General features: G+C 41.9%; 1 protein-coding gene across 1 annotated transcript in view; it reads right to left on the bottom strand.

The window, feature by feature from the left end:
• Positions 1-1324: 1324 nt before the first annotated feature.
• The window catches only part of LOC124613716, a 490922-nt gene continuing 475220 nt past the window's right edge, over positions 1325-17026 (bottom strand). The window contains exon 4 of the mRNA XM_047142436.1: positions 1325-1439. Coding sequence (XP_046998392.1) covers positions 1325-1439 — 115 coding nt within the window. The remainder of the gene's footprint in view (positions 1440-17026) is intronic.

Below are 17026 nucleotides of genomic sequence, written 5' to 3'. Positions count from 1 at the left end.
TCTGCCACTATATCACTATTTCTGATGTCAACTGCATGATTACTTCTCATTGTTACCCCGGGATAAGAAATATGCAATTTATGAACCTGTGTTCATGCCGATGATGGCGTGGAATTAAGGAATACATACTATCTGTATATAGACGCAGGCTGATTCGTACGGCCGGTCGGTGTGGCCGATCGGTTCTAGGCGCTTCAGTCTGGAACTATGCCACCGCTACGGTCGCAGGTTCGAATCCTGCCTCGGGCATGGATGTGTGTGATGTTAGGTTTAAGTAGTTCTAAGTCTAGGGGATTGATGACCTCAGATGTTAAGTCCCGTAGTGCTCAGAGCCATTTGAACCATTTGATTCGAACGACTGAGAAAAACAAATGTCATACATTTGATGCTCAAGGCAGTGATTGGAGTACTATACACCATGTGAAATGTCTCCGGAAACAAGGAACGAAGTTTTTTTGGCCACAAGTTGCAAACATTCCCCCAATAAATGAAGAACAGATAACCGTAATTCCAATTGCAGTGGTCGTTTTGCGTCGAGGGTTTACGTCTAAAATGGATGAAATCGGAGATGTTATGCTCAGTCAAATTTAGAGCTATGTGAGAGATACTCCATCTTAGTACCTTTCATTATACTTGTAATTTTGATGATGGGTCACATTGTTTGATTTACGTATCATACTAGGTGTTTTTCTTTCATGAGGTTTAGTAAAGCACCGAAGAAAACTTTATATTAATGTATTTATTTCTGGATGACCAAAGTTTCATTGTGTTTTTGAAATACTGACCATAAATGGTATGGTAGCTGACAGCTGTGGTGGAAGCATGACCTGGCAATGTATCCCCAAATCAATACTACGTTTGATCACCTAACTTTTTCCATTACTTCCTCTACAGTTTACGAAATGTATTGTATTAATTAGTATCTGATCCCTTCATACAAGCCCCTACGTTCGCTGTTAGAAAAAAATTCACGATAATCACATTTGAATATTCTAGCTCATGATCTTCGCCTCAAATTGGTTTCTGATTTTATTTTAGATTCAATTCGTGAATCTCTTCCCTAGATTAACGACCGCCCCTGTCGATCCAGAGTTCTACAATGGACCCGCTGCAACAAATAGCGACTTTATTAGTTCCGCCGCTGTCAAGTGCGTCCATTCACTACGAAGCTCCATTGTTCCAGTCGGTGAACACGTTCAAATGACGCTGTCGTGCGCGGTAGTATACTTATTGAAAGAGTTCATTGAAGTGCTGCATGTACGCGCACCATCTGGGACGAGCGGCAGCCCTCGCTGGCCGCGCCGATACCCCCTCAGAGCGGCGCCTACTCACCGTGGTTCCAGATTCGCAGGTACCGCTCCTCGACGCTTTCCGCCCGTAGCGGCGTCTGCGCCTCCGCCGCGGAAGAAGTGTCCTCCGCCATTCGGACGGACGGAGCTCTGCAAGAGACACACACACAAACCAGGCGCTCGCCTCGTCACGCCACAAGGAAACCGGCGGAGGCTGCGGGCAGGCAGCGGGAGGCGGTGTAGGGGGTGGGGTGGCACTTGTAGCAGGAAATGGGATCCGGGAGGCGCCGCCAGAGGGAAAAACATCTGCCGTCCTTGCTCACGCTCTCTTCTCGATCAGCCTGCTTCTGCGCGTCTGAAATTCTGCACAACGATGAATTGGAGTTGCTCTGACTTCGACTCCTGTAATATTGGACGAAATCAGCTGACGACTTTACTAGAATGGTAGCGCCGTCATGTTTATACTCGAGAAGTGTGGAGGGGAGGAAGTAGCTCCGTACACTCTGGTGTAGGCCCAAGTTTGAGTCTTAGCGAGGGTTTGGGGGGGGGGGGGGGGGTTGACTTTATTACATTCTTCTGTCAAACTCATTTTTAACGTGCCACAGACGCCTGCGATTTTCATAACAAATGTTTCAATATAGTGATGATAATTTGTTTACGTTAGTGCTAAGTACATCGCCTTCGAGTGCTTTGCAAGAAAATGTAATTTAGGAAAATACATCTCAAAACCATTCGTCAGAAAATTCGAGAAGTTAATACGCCATGCAATGATTTAACAACTATAATAATATAAAATAAACCCGGGTAAGTGCGAACGGGACTCGCCCACCGAGGGTTCCATAAAATCTTAATTACGTATGTAAACAGTTCATCCATCACGCAGACCAAGAATTTCGACGATTTTTGCCTGTTATCGATATTGATACTTATAAAGTACCAAAATATTTGAAATGAACGGCCGTATCTTTTGATTGCATTGACTTACAATCTTAAATTTTTTACATCGTTAAGGGAACGTGGAATTTAACATGTCACATAAATTTGAGCTTGACATATCTGCCCGTTCCTAAGAAAAACGGATGTTACAGACGAACAGACAGACAATCGGATAACATGTCAAAAAATATTTTTTCCGTGTGATATAATTACAAATAGACAAGTTTCAGATTTTTTTCCTTGACTTGTACTGTAAAAACTTGCTCCTTCTCAAATTTCATGATTCTGTGTAATGACTATGGGTTTTGAGGTCACGACTGTCAAAATATGTGACATATATGACAGTATATGTTGATTGCATTGACGTAGAAGATTAAATTTCTTACATCACCAAGGGACCATAATAGACCGTAGTATGTGACGTAAATTTCAACTTGATTCGTTTACTGGTTCCTGAGAGAAAGGTGCTTAGCAGTAGGACAGGCAGACAGACTGGCAGACGACTAACAAAGTGATCCAATAAGGGTTTCTTTTTTACTGGTGGAGGTACGGAACCATAAAAACTTTCGCAGCATTGACAGCGTCACGATTTTCACGATGTGACATTGAAGTGAGGACTGAGCTCATCATTATCAGTATCCTTCTTAGCATTCAGGTTGTGGAAACAAATCTGAAGACGAGAGATCAGAAACGGAGCGAATACGAGTCTAATATTCGGGTTGCATACTTCACAAATCAAGACGCCGCTGTAAAATCAGTGCTGACAGACTGTGTTCGTCCATGATGTATTTCTACGAGTTTTACGAGTCTCAGAACTGTGGCGCTGCAGTCGCATCATACTCGTCGACTCGTTCTCTCTTACCGCAGCGTGCTGGAGTGTAAGGCTAGTAGTGACCTACTGTTAGTATAGAAGATGAATACACAATCTTACTGCTGTAAAGTAGCACTGATAAGGCGAAATGATCTATTGACATAATCTGATTCCATTTAATAAACTTTTGTTTCCTGAGTCAATGGTGTAAGACGAAAATTAATTGATGCAATGTACACAATTGCAAACGGGTTCCATTAAAGAGGGAGTGATATCTGGAATACGTTTCACGCTATCGTCCACATTTCAGACGACAAAAAATTCAAGCTTAATGGTTGTATTCGTGTTTACTCCACTTGCACAAAGAGGAAACATAAGTGCTGCGTGAAACGACGACTGTTGTATACCTGCGACAAAAAACTCACTATTTCTCTTTTCATTTGCCCATGACAACTTGCGTTTGTGGGCTAACAGCGATGAATGCACCTTATCATTCATATCTGTAATTTAGTTTAGCAATTAATCTCATTTAGAGATAGAACTTCATCCACAGGTCATGTTTTCTGTTACTGTCGTCCAGATTGGGTAACGCCTCGAAAGTGTGTATATATCAACGTAACTGGTAGAATTCTGTTGGTAGATATTAAAAACTGAAATAAATTTACAGCAGTCTTTGAAAACGTTTTATCTATATAAATGTACACTACTGGCCATTAAAATTGCTACACCAAGAAGAAATTCAGATGATAAACGGGTATTCATTGGACAAATATATTATACTAGAACTGACATGTGATTACATTTTCACGCAATTTGGGTGCATAGATCCTGAGAAATCAGTACCCAGAACAACCACCTCTGGCCGTAATAACGGCCTTGATACACCTGGGCATTGAGTCAAACAGAGCTTGGATGGCGTGTACAGGTACAGTTGCCCATGCAGCTTCAACACGATACCACAGTTCATCAAGAGTAGTGACTAGCGTATTGTGACGAGCCAGTTTCTCGGCCATTGACCAGACTTTTTTAGTTGGTGAGAGATCTGGAGAATGTGCTGGCCAGGGCAGCAGTCGAACATTTTCTGTATCCAGAAAGTCCCGTACAGGACCTGCAACATGGGGTAGTGCATTATCCTGCTGAAATGTAGGGTTCGCAGGGATCGAATGAAGCGTAGAGCCGCGGGTCGTAACACATCTGAACTGTAACGTGTTCAAAGTGCCGTCAATGCGAACAAGAGGTGACCGAGACGTGTAACCAATGGCACCCCATACAATCACGCTGGGTGATACGCCAGTATGGCGATGACGAATACACGCTTCCAATGTGCGTTCACCTCGATGTCGCCAAACACGGATGCGACCATCATGATGCTGTAAACAGAACCTGGATTCATCTGAAAAAATGACGTTTTGCCATTCGTGGTCCCAGGTTCGTCGTTGAGTACACCATCGCAGGCGCTCCAGTCTGTGATGCAGCGTCAAATGTAACCGCAGCTATCGTCTCTGAGCTGATAGTCCATGCTGCTGCAAACGTCGTCGAACTGTTGGTGCAGATGGTTGTTGTCTTGCAAAGGTTCCCATCTGTTGACTCAGGGATCGAGTCGTGGCTGCACGATCCGTTACAGCCATGCAGATAAGATGCCAGTCATCTCGACTGCTAGTGATACGAGGCTGCTGGGATCCAGCACGGCGTTCCGTATTACCCTCCTGAACCCCCCGATTCCATATTTTGCAAACAGTCATTAGGTCTCGACCAACGCAAGCAGCAATGTCGCGATACGATAAACGGCAATCGCAATAGGCTACAATCCGACCTTTATAAATGTCGGAAACGCGATGGTACGCATTTCTCCTCCTTACACGAGGCATCACAACAACGTTTCACCAGGCAACGCCGGTGAACTGCTGTTTGTGTGTGAGAAATCGGTTGTAAACTTTCCTCATGTCAGCACGTTGTAGGTGTCGTCACGCCAACCTTGTGTGAATGCTCTGGAAAGCTAATCATTTGCATATCACAGCATCTCCTTCCTGTCGGTTAAACAATATTCACTGCGAATCGATAAGTCATTACATGGTATATAACTTATCATTTAGGTAGGTCTGACATTTTGTGACGTTTCAAATTGCACTTGAGAATGGCTATAAAGCCGAAATCTTGACCGCGTAAAATGAAACAATAGTAATTTACAGTTTCATTGCGGGAATTTCTCTCAAAACGGTTTCGTATGTAGCTGGAATGTCGCGAGACCGCGGTTATACTTGCGAACTCGTGTACTCGCTCTCCTTTCTGAAGGAGTGTAGTCCATTTTGTACCTTACAACAGACTTAAGCGACGACTGGTCTGCGGCGAAGACTCAGTTGTTGAGTCTACAGGCACACAGACACGGCGAGTTCGGAGATGACGTCACAAGACCAGCTGGCGAGTTTAAAGCGAGTAAGGTATTTTACGGACTATAAGACGTTACGGACTACAAGACGTACCTTAATTATTAAACATTTTTTAAATATTATTTTTACCACTTTTATATTAGATTGCAAACCCAGACTAAACAAAATGTTAGTTTATAAAACAGAACTGGCCTTTAAAATCCCTGAAAATCGTTATCTGAACTTCCTTCTTCTTCTTCTTCTTCCCCTTCGTCGTCATTGTTGTTCTCTTCATATGTATAAGCTCGTCTTCACTGTCATCGAGAGCGTTATCTATGCTGGACTTCTTGAAAGATTCAACAATAATGTCTTCTCTCATCTAGACCACGACTATTTTATCCATCGTCCATTTGTTCCATTCCTTTTCCATATACACTTCAGATTGTGTATTTTATCGAGACATCAAGAGTTTGCATTTGTGAAGTAAGTCCTGCCGAAATAAAAGCAAGCTCTCCTGTCTCAATTTCTCTTTGACAAAATATTTCAAATGACTACTAAAGTGATCTAGCACAAGAAGGAAACTCTTCTTCAATAAAGCACCTTTTCTTCTCTCCATAATTTCGTACCAGCCCCGTCCATCCAACTCTTGTCATGTACGTGAATAACACCGGGCGGTATTTCAGAAGGTTTTGGCTTGAAAATGATCACTGGATTAAGTTTAGTACCGTCAGAACAACACGAAAGGATAACAGTGTAGTGTATTTTTTTCACGTCTATTGGTTTTTACAATTACAGTTTTAGCATCTTTCGCGGCAACCTTTCTGTTACACGTCAAATGTCAGAATAGTTTCTTTCATTTTTCGTTATTTGGCTTAATTCCAGACTGGTTTTCTTTCGATGTTAAATAATAAAGCGATCGAAAGATAACATTTTATCTTTGTACTCTTGTGGCGTTTTCTGTGATATTTTGGTTTTTGCTCGCATGCTAAGCCCATGACGCTTCATAAACCTGTAGCACCAACCAACTCCAACCTTAAAGTTTGTCAATTTCCACTGTAGCTCTAGCTTACGAGCGTGTATTTGAAATATTTTTGTGTTAATTGTAGTGCCATTTTGACAGTGTCTTTGAATCCATTTCAGTATTTCATCTCCTAGTTTTGGCCAATTTGCATTTAGTCCTCTATTTGCACATTTAGTCTTCGTCATTTTTTTCAGTTCTTCTTTACAAGCCCGTCAGTCCCGATTGTTTTTTTCCGGTCGCGGAGAGCCGAAATGACGCTCAGTTGCTTTCTTTCCAAATTCTTCTGCATATGCTGTTATTTTCAATTTATAGCCCGCGCCATATGGATACCTTTCTTTCCATTTTGAAACTAGCTACTAACAAAACTATTGTTCTATTACTGATAACGCAAATCGCTTCCAATTCAAGTTCACTTGCACCGTAGGCTTCAGTGATGCCTCCTAGGCAGACAGAGTTCTAGGTTTGTGATACCGGGGCAGGCGGGGGAGACATTGTTAGTAAACTTTTGTATCCCTGCAACTCATATTCGTCACATCGGTGTACACCTGTTGTCAGTTGAATCCAATGTTGCGAGATAGACATAGGTTTCCCGCGGCATCGAATATAAGGCCATTTTTAATACTGGCGTCACTTTTAAATCAAACACTGGACATTCTTATGTTAATTTTGAGTATAAGACGCACTTGAATTTTGGAGGCAACTTTTCGAAAAAAAAGATGTTATAGTCCGTAAACTACGGAGTACGGAGTTTATTTCTGATCTCTACTGGAGAGTACGGGTATGCGAGCGCGTAAATAGAAGGACCGCTGACTCCGCAGTTGTTTCGCATCCTTTCGGAAACTCAATCTCTCAGCTACTTTTTTTGTAGTTGAGTGTCTTTCCCTTTCTGTTCTCAACACCTGTTCCGCCTGTGAACTTACGAACCACCAGGTACGATCAGCATCTATGAATGGGCACCTTTATCTGTACGGAATGTTTTTCACAGCCTTTCCAGCCGTAAGCCCATCCACTCTGGCTGTAAACTGGAAAGTATCGTCTGTTTACAAGATTCACTGCATTTTTGAAACTCCTACCTTTTATCATACTATATTCTCGGAAATTAAGCTGAAAAATTTGATTATTGATTTATGTAGAAATGTAAACACTTTTCGATAAAAATTTTTTGAGGAAGAGGAAGGAGAGCTATGACTCCCATACAAACTTCCCCTCCTCCTCGGATCCACGTCTGCGCACACACGAGCTTTTACAAGTGCAGCGTTTTCACACGCTACATTCCTATGAGCCTATGCCCTGCGTAACACAATCAAATACTGACCGTCACTTTTGTTTGAAAATACTCCACGCACACTATCGCATTTACTCACAGTGTAGGTTGTGTGAAGAAACCACTGGCCGCTTTACTTTTGATCATTTATTCCTAAAAAGCTAATCTCGATCGCACATGTTGACTCCTTCATTCTGCAACCTTTTAATGCCAAATCCCGTACAGAGAACAATTTTTTGTTCAGAACTTTCTTTGTAATGTCGGTCTAGTTCTGCGCGACAAAAACTGCGAACTTCTCACAAAGTTTCTTTGTTTTGTTCATAAAATGCCAGAAACTGCTGTCTAATAACACATTTCTAAGTAACAAGTAATAATAAACTTCTAAGTAAGCGGATGATGGTTCATTGAAGAAAATGGAACCGATAAATTTAATGCAACATTTACAGTTTAACCGGATTTTTCGTTATTTGCGTTCATGTACGATTTAAGAGGAAAGTAATTGTAAGAGTAAAAATAGGAAAATAAATTAGCCCTTTTCATGTGCTTCAGGTTAAGTTAGGGGCTACTGGAGTCTTCCCTTCGGCATTCTGCAATAGTGTCGTAAACTACTAAAAATCCAGCACATAGATTTCCATAAGTCGTACTTCACTCTTTTGCTTTCGTCAACACTTAATCACCAGTTTTCATTTATTCCACAACGGATGTCCTACTTTATTTAACTCTTTACATCGCCAACATAATTCAGTGTGGATAACTGGTAAAAAGTCCTCGACAAACGTTAAGAGTACCACCTTGAAATACGTGCAGAGATTCGAGTAATTCAAATGGTTCAAATGGCTCTGAGCACTATGGGACTTAACTTCTGAGGTCATAAGTCCCATAGAACTTAGAATTACTTAAACCTAACTAACTTAAGGACATCACACACATCCATGCCCGAGGCAGGATTCGAACCTGGGACCGTAGCGGTCGCGTGGTTCCAGACTGTGATTCGAGTGGTAATGGTGGAAATCCACGAAGGCGCTGCTGGCCTATCCTATTACTTTTACAGTAATCGCCCACGTAATATTTGCAAATGCATGCTGGACATGCAGACCTGTGAAGGAGACAAAGTCATCTTTATTATTCATTATAATGTTTTAAATAGTCTTGATCCCAATATAATGTAATAATAATTAGATGATAATCGGTTCCGATGACTAGCAATAACCTTCAGATATAAGGGAAAAAAACGGAATACTTGTTTTTCAGTTAATGTACGAATGCAAAACTCCCATCAATATTTAAAAACATACATTTTTATGAAAGTATTAAACATTAAAAATAGTAAGAAATCTATCATGCTTAGACTATAATTATTATCTAAGTACAGTGTAGAAACAGCTTCACTAAGAGTAACTTGTACGTTTTTGTGGTCAACACTGTATCAATTACAGTGTAATATGATTGGTTTCTCACTACTTTTAACGTTACGTACATACAAGTTGTACATATCTGAATATTGTTAGCAGGTAGTGGAGATGCTACAATCTGTGAGATATTTTCCTCATATTCATAATGAGCGTAAAATAGGAAACATATGCATGAAATATGTTTCTTAAAGCGTTTATTAATGGTTCTGTCAACAGCTGCAGTATTTATTACGCGACTAGTTTAGAGCCCTTGTAAGGTGGCTATAATTTCGCACCTTACAAGCACTGATCTGCATGCTTTGCCGTGATCTACAACCACAATTAGGTATCATTTGATAGGTTGTACATCATATACATTAATATTTAAAGAGACTGACATTGTCTCGTACACCTTGTATATAATTGTTAACGCTTTTGCGTGAAAGGCGACGGAGTATCTTTATTATCAAAACGGCGTAATGAATGATTGCCTTTACTAGTAGAGGCTGGAACGCCAGTGGATATGAAACGGCAGGCGGAACTCAAGCCCTGGGTGGAACGCGCACACAGGTGTGTTGGTCGTCGGCCGACTTGACCGAGCTGTTCTAGGCGCTACAGTCTGGAACCGCACGATCGCTACGGTCGCAGGTTCGAATGCTGCCTCGGGCTTGGATGTGTGTGATGTCCTTAGGTTAGTTAGGTTTAAGTAGTTCTAAGTTCTAGGGCACTAATGACCTCAGAAGTTAAGTCCCATAGTGCTCAGAGCCATTTCAACCATATTTGTGTTAAACACAGGAAGTAGCAAGACCGACGTTGGGGCACCTGAGCTCTGGAGCACAATAGAGTCGCGGCCCTTGTAGCAGGACCGGAACGATAACCGGGGACTGCAAATCTTGGACGCAGCTGAGAGGAACGAGGATGCTCGCCTCGGGAATCATACAGGCTGGGTTATTTCCAAGAATTTTTACTGAGAAGCGTACCATTGTACGAGTAGAGGTATTCCCTCGCAAACTTTCCGCGCTGGACGACAAAAGACTAGAATATGGTTGGTCGGCGCTCGGAAGAATCTGTAGAGAGGAAGAATATTCCGGGATTTCGAGAATATGATACGCCTTCTGCAGTTACGAGGGAGGGGAGCCGAGTCTTGTGGGATGCCAGCGGTGGAGAGGACGTGGTCTTCCGTTTTTGAGCGCCCGTGTGTGATGGTCTCTCAGTATCAGCTTTGTTGGTACAGGTGGACTTGCTGTCCTTGCTCTCAGGAGAGTTTATAGTTAGAACGGTTAGGCACTGTACTGATGCGAACTTATACGATTCTGGACTTCGCCTCTGGGTTGGAAGTCGTCGTTGAGTACACAGGGTTCAGTGATTGAGAGCACTTCTTCTGCCTATACTTACGTTGAGACGTTATTGTACTCCGTCCTTGTGCTTGGAGTTCGCATTTTTCGTCTGTAGAACACAGAGAGGAGAAGACAGTATTAGAGTGTATTAGTCAGAAGACCGTCTTCTGCCGTCCTAGTGTTGTGGCTGGAGTTCTTCCATCGTCGCAGACGTGTACGAGAACCATCACTCCGACGAACCGGACGCAGTACATAAGGTGATATTGCTAATTGCTTCAGCTTATTAGGGCTATGAAGCTAAACAATTGTGATCACGCTAGTTATTTTCACTGAGGTTCGACACCACCGTAGATCATCTTTGAAAGTAGTGTCTTCTAGTGTTCGGTACATAGACGATGTCAGTCATTTCGCGTTATTTATGTTAGATCGTGTGGCCATAAAAAAGGGGCAGAGTTGGGCAATTGCTCAGCAATTTGTAGTCAGGAAATTTAGACAATTGTAATATAAAGGGTTGTTTTTTAATCTACAATAAATTATAATGAGAAACAACGTTTATCATTTAGTAGTATTAGTTGCCTTAATCATTCATTTATGTTAATATTGTAATTTATATGTTAAAGAGCATTAAGAAATGCTAAGATCTGCTTCAGGGGGTATTCAGACGGGCCAAATCATTATTTTAGCGTTCAGTATTTTCCGCTGCGCACATGCACTTTACACCCGCCTGGAGTAGCATCTTGGACCGTTACAGGTTCATTTTCAAGCCTGGGCTTCTGAGGCTGCACTGACAGTGTCTGGTTTTAATAATAAACATTGAGCGACAGCACATGCTCTATAAATGTTTGCAGTATGAATGCCACAATCCACATATGCCTGTTACAAAGTCGTAATCAAAGTCAATATTTTTCTGGCATTTCTAAATGTTTATACTATAAGGCTGAATGGGTTGCAAATTTTTAAGATGGTCATTATGTAAATGCCGTGTGGCTAGGGTAGACTGTTCGCCTGGTGCAAGTCTTTCGAGGCGACGCCACTTCGGCGACTTGCGTGCCGATGGGGATGAAATGATGATGATGATGATGATGACAACAAAACACCCAGTCCCTGAGTGGAGAAAATATCCAACCCAGCCGGTAATCGAACCCGAGCCGTTGGGTAGGACATTTCGGCGCGCTGACCACTCAGATACCACGCGCGGACAAGAGATGGTCATTAATGCACCTGGTTTTATTAACATGGCGATACCAGCATTGCTTCTCAGTGCTTCGTGAGCTTTCACTCTATCCTACCTGGCTGCCAAAGTACATCCCGAGCACGATACGACGAAACGTGATGCTCAAATTTTTACGTGCCTAAATTTCTTAATCGAATGATTTATGTGCTATAGATGCCAGGGGTGAGCCAATTCCATAGCAGTTAAGAGGACGCTGCTGATTTTCAACCATTATGTTTGCAAGTCCAGGTTGAATTTTAGAAATTTTGAGATACGCAATATAAAGACCGTTGGAGGAACGAATATTTGTGACGGGTATGTTGTGCATGTAAAAGTGCGACCATTTTCAAGGTGAAGAAGATATCCTGCGCAATACTTATTCTTTGAATGCAAGCCAATGCCTTCACCTCTGATTAAAGGATTCTTGTGGAAAGAGAACAAATAAGTTAGTAAAATAATCTCCCACGCATTCTTTCCACTTTGCCATCATCTAGACCTTCTGAGAAACCTTTCCTCTACTGCATCGTTGCTTCGCCATTTAATTACCGATACCATCAAAGTGATATCAATATTTAGATGCGTATCACAACAGGTCTTACGTCACCCATCTACATAAACTGCATCGCAATTATTAGAGTGCATACCTCAATGAAACAAAAATTCCAGGAGTTCAAACTTAAGATAAAAACTTACCTTCATGTACAGAGTAATGCGGAATCTGATCGCTGTAATTGAATCTCTATCAAATTCTCAACTAGCTCCCTTTTACATTTTATTGGCGTTTGGTGTCCAATTAAAGCGCTTTCGAAATTTTATGACTTCCCGGTTACAGCCGACAGCATGCATATTACTTGGTGATAGTACCTCCTCCAGTTTCTGCCCACTTTCAAATTACTATGTTTCTCCTCCGCCGTGGCAATTTTCGCTGGTGAGGGAGTTTTCTTCCTGCGCGCCGCGTGATGGGACGGCGGCTTTATGCAGGACGAGGTAATAGCGTGTGATTTACGGCGTTCATGTATGTCTGTTAGGCGTATCACGGTTAACGCATCAGAAATAAAGAAGTGTGACGTTTTATTAAAAGAGGAAGCAAAAAACTTGCGTATGATGTTCGGGAGTACCGCAAGGTGGTTTTAATACGACCTGCGAATAATAAGGACACTAACATCTAGTGCGAATACTTGGTTATTTCGTAATAATCATTATCGCTGATAAACTTCAGGCTCTTGAATTTTTTGATTGTGTTTGTGTTGAGAATGATTCATTATTTACTTCCCAGATTTTCTTCTAGAACATTCGCACCTTGGTAACCAGTGACGACAGAATATTACTTCCCGTTTTACCTCTGTCCTTTTCTGAACCCAAGAACACTGAGCCTCTCCACTTCAATGAGTATTCATTTTTGACATAAATCCCAGGCCTTACCACACTGCGTAAAAAACGTTCAGGTTGCATTGTATTCCATTACGAAGCAATTCTAACACAAGCCACATATCGAATTTTTTGCACTACACGATTTGTTCAACTAGTGTTTAGCAAATATATCAAATCCACTACTCCTATGTATGAGTAATATGATTATTGTATTGATTAATATACGGGGCTACTATAAGCGATTCACTCGTTTTCAAAATTTCCTATTTCTCAATGTTTTACATATACAGATATCACTGATGCATGAATAGAACCGTTAATTCACCGAGTTTAGATTGTGCCCACCAGTTGGCGTTACCAGTACAGTACCTTGACTAAATGACGACAAATCAAGAAAGGACTTTTTGTACTCGTATGTTGGAACATGCGATATGTTTATCTGTTACAACGCGGTGGCGCCCATTCAGAAGGAATTATGGAAATGAAAAGGCATGTAAACACAGCATTGTGTGTAGACATCGACAGTGGCTGTTTCTGTGAACAAAAAGGTACCGGTCGAGCAAATGTGCCAAAGGCAACTGTGGTGAGAGTGAGGGAAGGTTTAGCTTGCAGTCCAAACAAAGTAACGACCCGCGAAAGCCACGAACATGGAATACCGCAGCAAACTATGTGGCAAATTTTGCAACAGTGGCTACATTTCAGACCGTACCGTGTGCAGCTCGCGCAACAATTAAAATCAGAAAATTGTGGCTGGTGCCTTCAATTTTGTATCACAATGCAAGAAGCACCTGAGTATGGACAAGCTAACGTTCAGCGATGAAGCATCCTTCCATTTATCTGAAAAGTGTATCGCCACAATGTGAGAGTGTGGGGCGCTGAAGATCCTCATGAAATTGTGGCACTGGAACGAGATTCGACGACGACGCGAAGCTGTATAGGCCGTTTTTCTTCTGTGAGAAGATTGTGACAGGTGCCTTTCACCTTGAGATGTTGCAGTGGTGGTCGTTTCCACAGCTCTTTCAACAAGACGGGGCACCCCTAATTAGAGCATCGATGATCGTCGTTACCTAAATCGCTGATCGCTGGGTTGGGCATAGTGTTCCCTTGCCCCCCCCCCCCCCTCACCCCGCCCCCACCGCCAGGTCGCCTGATCTGATTCCTTGTAACCTCATTCTTTGGGGGTACATTAAGGATCTTTGGACCGTGTTTACGTACCCCTGCCCCCCCCCCTCCCCCCGCCGACAGACAGGTGGACTAGAACAGCTCAGAGAAGGCGTCAGTTGTGCCGTGATGGCCACTCAAAGCGTGTTGTTACATTAGTTATGGAAATAACTTGGACGTGTGTGATCGGATATTTGTAAAGCGTAAAATACAAATTTAGTGAGTTTATGCACCAGCCACACCTGCACATGCAGTACTTTAGCAAATGTACAACGCTGGAAACTAATAAGTTGTTTACAGTAGCCCTGTATATACAGGGTGTTTCAGAGGTGATTGTATAGACTAATTCGAATGACACGTGTCCAATTTTTATTGATTACAGACGTACATCTGCTAGAATGTAAACCAAAAACTCACAGAATGTTAAGGAAAGTCAAATGATTAAGTTCACAGTTGATTGTAAATTCTATCTCCGACTTCAGTGCAATTTGGAATTTTCTTGAAAACAACTATGTATAGCTCTTCTGACGTCGTGGTGCTCTTTTATGAGGGCACGACCATACATAACTCAAATGATCAGTTCGTCTCTTGTATTTACTCTCACTTTGTAGACTTCGCTTTTCAAAAGTCTAAAGGGGCTAGGTCCGGGGACCTCGTTGACCAAGAAACGTGACCATTTTTGCCGATCCATCTACCGAGAGATATTAGATTTAGATAATGTCACCTGACGACTAGAATGTGCAGGGTTCCTGTCGTGGTGGAAGAACACACGCATCCTTGTAGCCAAAGGAACCTCTTCCAATAATGCTGGAAGCCCATTTTCTAGAAAGTGTAGATGATGGATCGTATTCTCTACAACCAGCGGCAGCAGCGTTTCCATATCAATTAGGATAGACCGTCACCCACCACATAGAGGACGTGTTGAGCGGTAAACAGGAACGTTTAAAGCTTCTGTAAACCGGGTGTACTTTGACCGCCGTGGTTACTTTGGCCACTCAGACACCAAGAGTTTTATATCTCTCTGCTGGCTCTCAGTTGGGTGTTTAGTATACATCGTTTGGTAGTAAAGTTCCATAAATATACTCTAAATGGCGCTATGTACTGCCGATTTTTCTTGTGCAACCGTTGGTGAAGGTGTTGCGACTTATAACTGTATACGAAAAAGTGTGTTAAAGTCAGGTTGTCCAAGCGATCGCTATTTTCAAGTATATCACGTATGTTACTCGATTATTTTTCAAAACAGACCACCGATTAGTTTTTTGTTCAGAAGTATATGTCTGCCACTATATTATGCATTTTGAGTTCATGTGCATGTTTATTAAACAATTTTGGTGCCAATGACAGTGTGGAACTAAGGAACACAAACACTAACCATCGGTATATAGATGAAGGTTTATTTGTAACTGTTAATGTGCCTACAACTAAGAAAAACAAATGTCAGTCATAGGCTGCTCAAATTGAAAGCTGTTACGATTCAGGCAGTGGTTTGTTTGACCACAAGTACCAGTATTGTCTCGATAAATGAAGAACAGATAACCTTAATTCTAACTGCGATGGATGTTTTGAAACGGATATTTACGTCTAAGATGGATGAAATTGAAAGTATTACGCTAGGTATGTGGTACTCCATCTTAGTACCTCTCATCGTAATTATAATTTTGATGATGGATCACACTGACCTATGTACCGCACTAGGTTTTTTCTTTTATGAGGCTGAAAAAAAAACAAGTAAGAAAATTTTAGATCAATGTATCTATTTGTAGGTGGTCAAATTTCATTGTATTTTTGAAATATTGGTCACAAATGGAATGGTAGCTAACAGTTGTGGTGCAAGTATAGGCCAGTCGATGTATCTCCGCATCCATGATAACTTTGACCTCTTACAATTTTTTCCATTACCCCTCTGCATTTTAGAAAATGTGTTGTACTAATTAGTGTGCAACCCTTTCATTTTTCGAGTCCTCAGTCTTCTTACTGGTTTGATGCGGGCCGCCACGATTTCTTCTCCTGTGAAAACCTCTTCATCTCAGAATATCACTTGCAACCTACGTACTCAATCATTTCCTGGATGTGTTTCAGTCTCTGTCTTCATTTACAGTTTTTACCCTCTATATCTCTCTCCAGAACCATGGAAGCTACAAGCTGATGTCTTAACAGATGTCCTATCATCCTCTTCCTTCTTCCTGTCAGTGTTTTTCACATATTCCTTTCCTCTGCAATTCTTCGCAGAACCTCTTCATTCCTTACGTTATCAGTGCACATGTTCCCATGTTCACCAACGTTAATATCGCAGAATTAAAAAAAAAACAGTTATGACAATCACATTTGAACCTAAAAATTGGTCAAGTACACTCTATTTACGGTACATTGAAGCGGAGAGTAAGCTATCGAAGGAGTACTTCTTCACATTTTGAGAAATAACGCCTGAGCCACCCGGAGACGACAGTAACCATACGTGTGGGTATTAGTTGTGCATCTATGAACGCAGTGTATTTGTGTGTGCGTGTGTGTGTGTGTGTGTGTGTGTGTGTGTGTGTGTGCGTGTGTGTGCGTACGTGTGTGTGTACTTTCTGACAAGGAAACATCACCAACTTAACCTCAAATTTAAAAGGAAAATAGCACAACTGCAAGATATCAAGATATCAGCGCCAGCAATCGATTCTGCTCGAAAATTGGGCCATAAGTCTGACAGTAGGCAGTTATGACCTTTTGAATGTACAGCTTTTAAACACGCGCACACACCGCCAGTTTGTCACTCGTTCCGCCCCACTGCAGCCGCCTAGTGCCTGAGCGCAAGGTACTGTACAGTGGAGTGAGTAAGAGGTTTGTGAAATACTGTTGTGACATTGGTAACAAGCTTTGTTCA

The sequence above is a fragment of the Schistocerca americana genome, chromosome 4, assembly GCF_021461395.2.
Source record: "Schistocerca americana isolate TAMUIC-IGC-003095 chromosome 4, iqSchAmer2.1, whole genome shotgun sequence".
NCBI classification, from domain to species: Eukaryota; Metazoa; Arthropoda; class Insecta; order Orthoptera; family Acrididae; genus Schistocerca; species Schistocerca americana.
The sequence above is the reverse complement of the archived record's forward strand: the minus strand, read 5'-3'. Positions and strand labels throughout refer to the sequence as shown.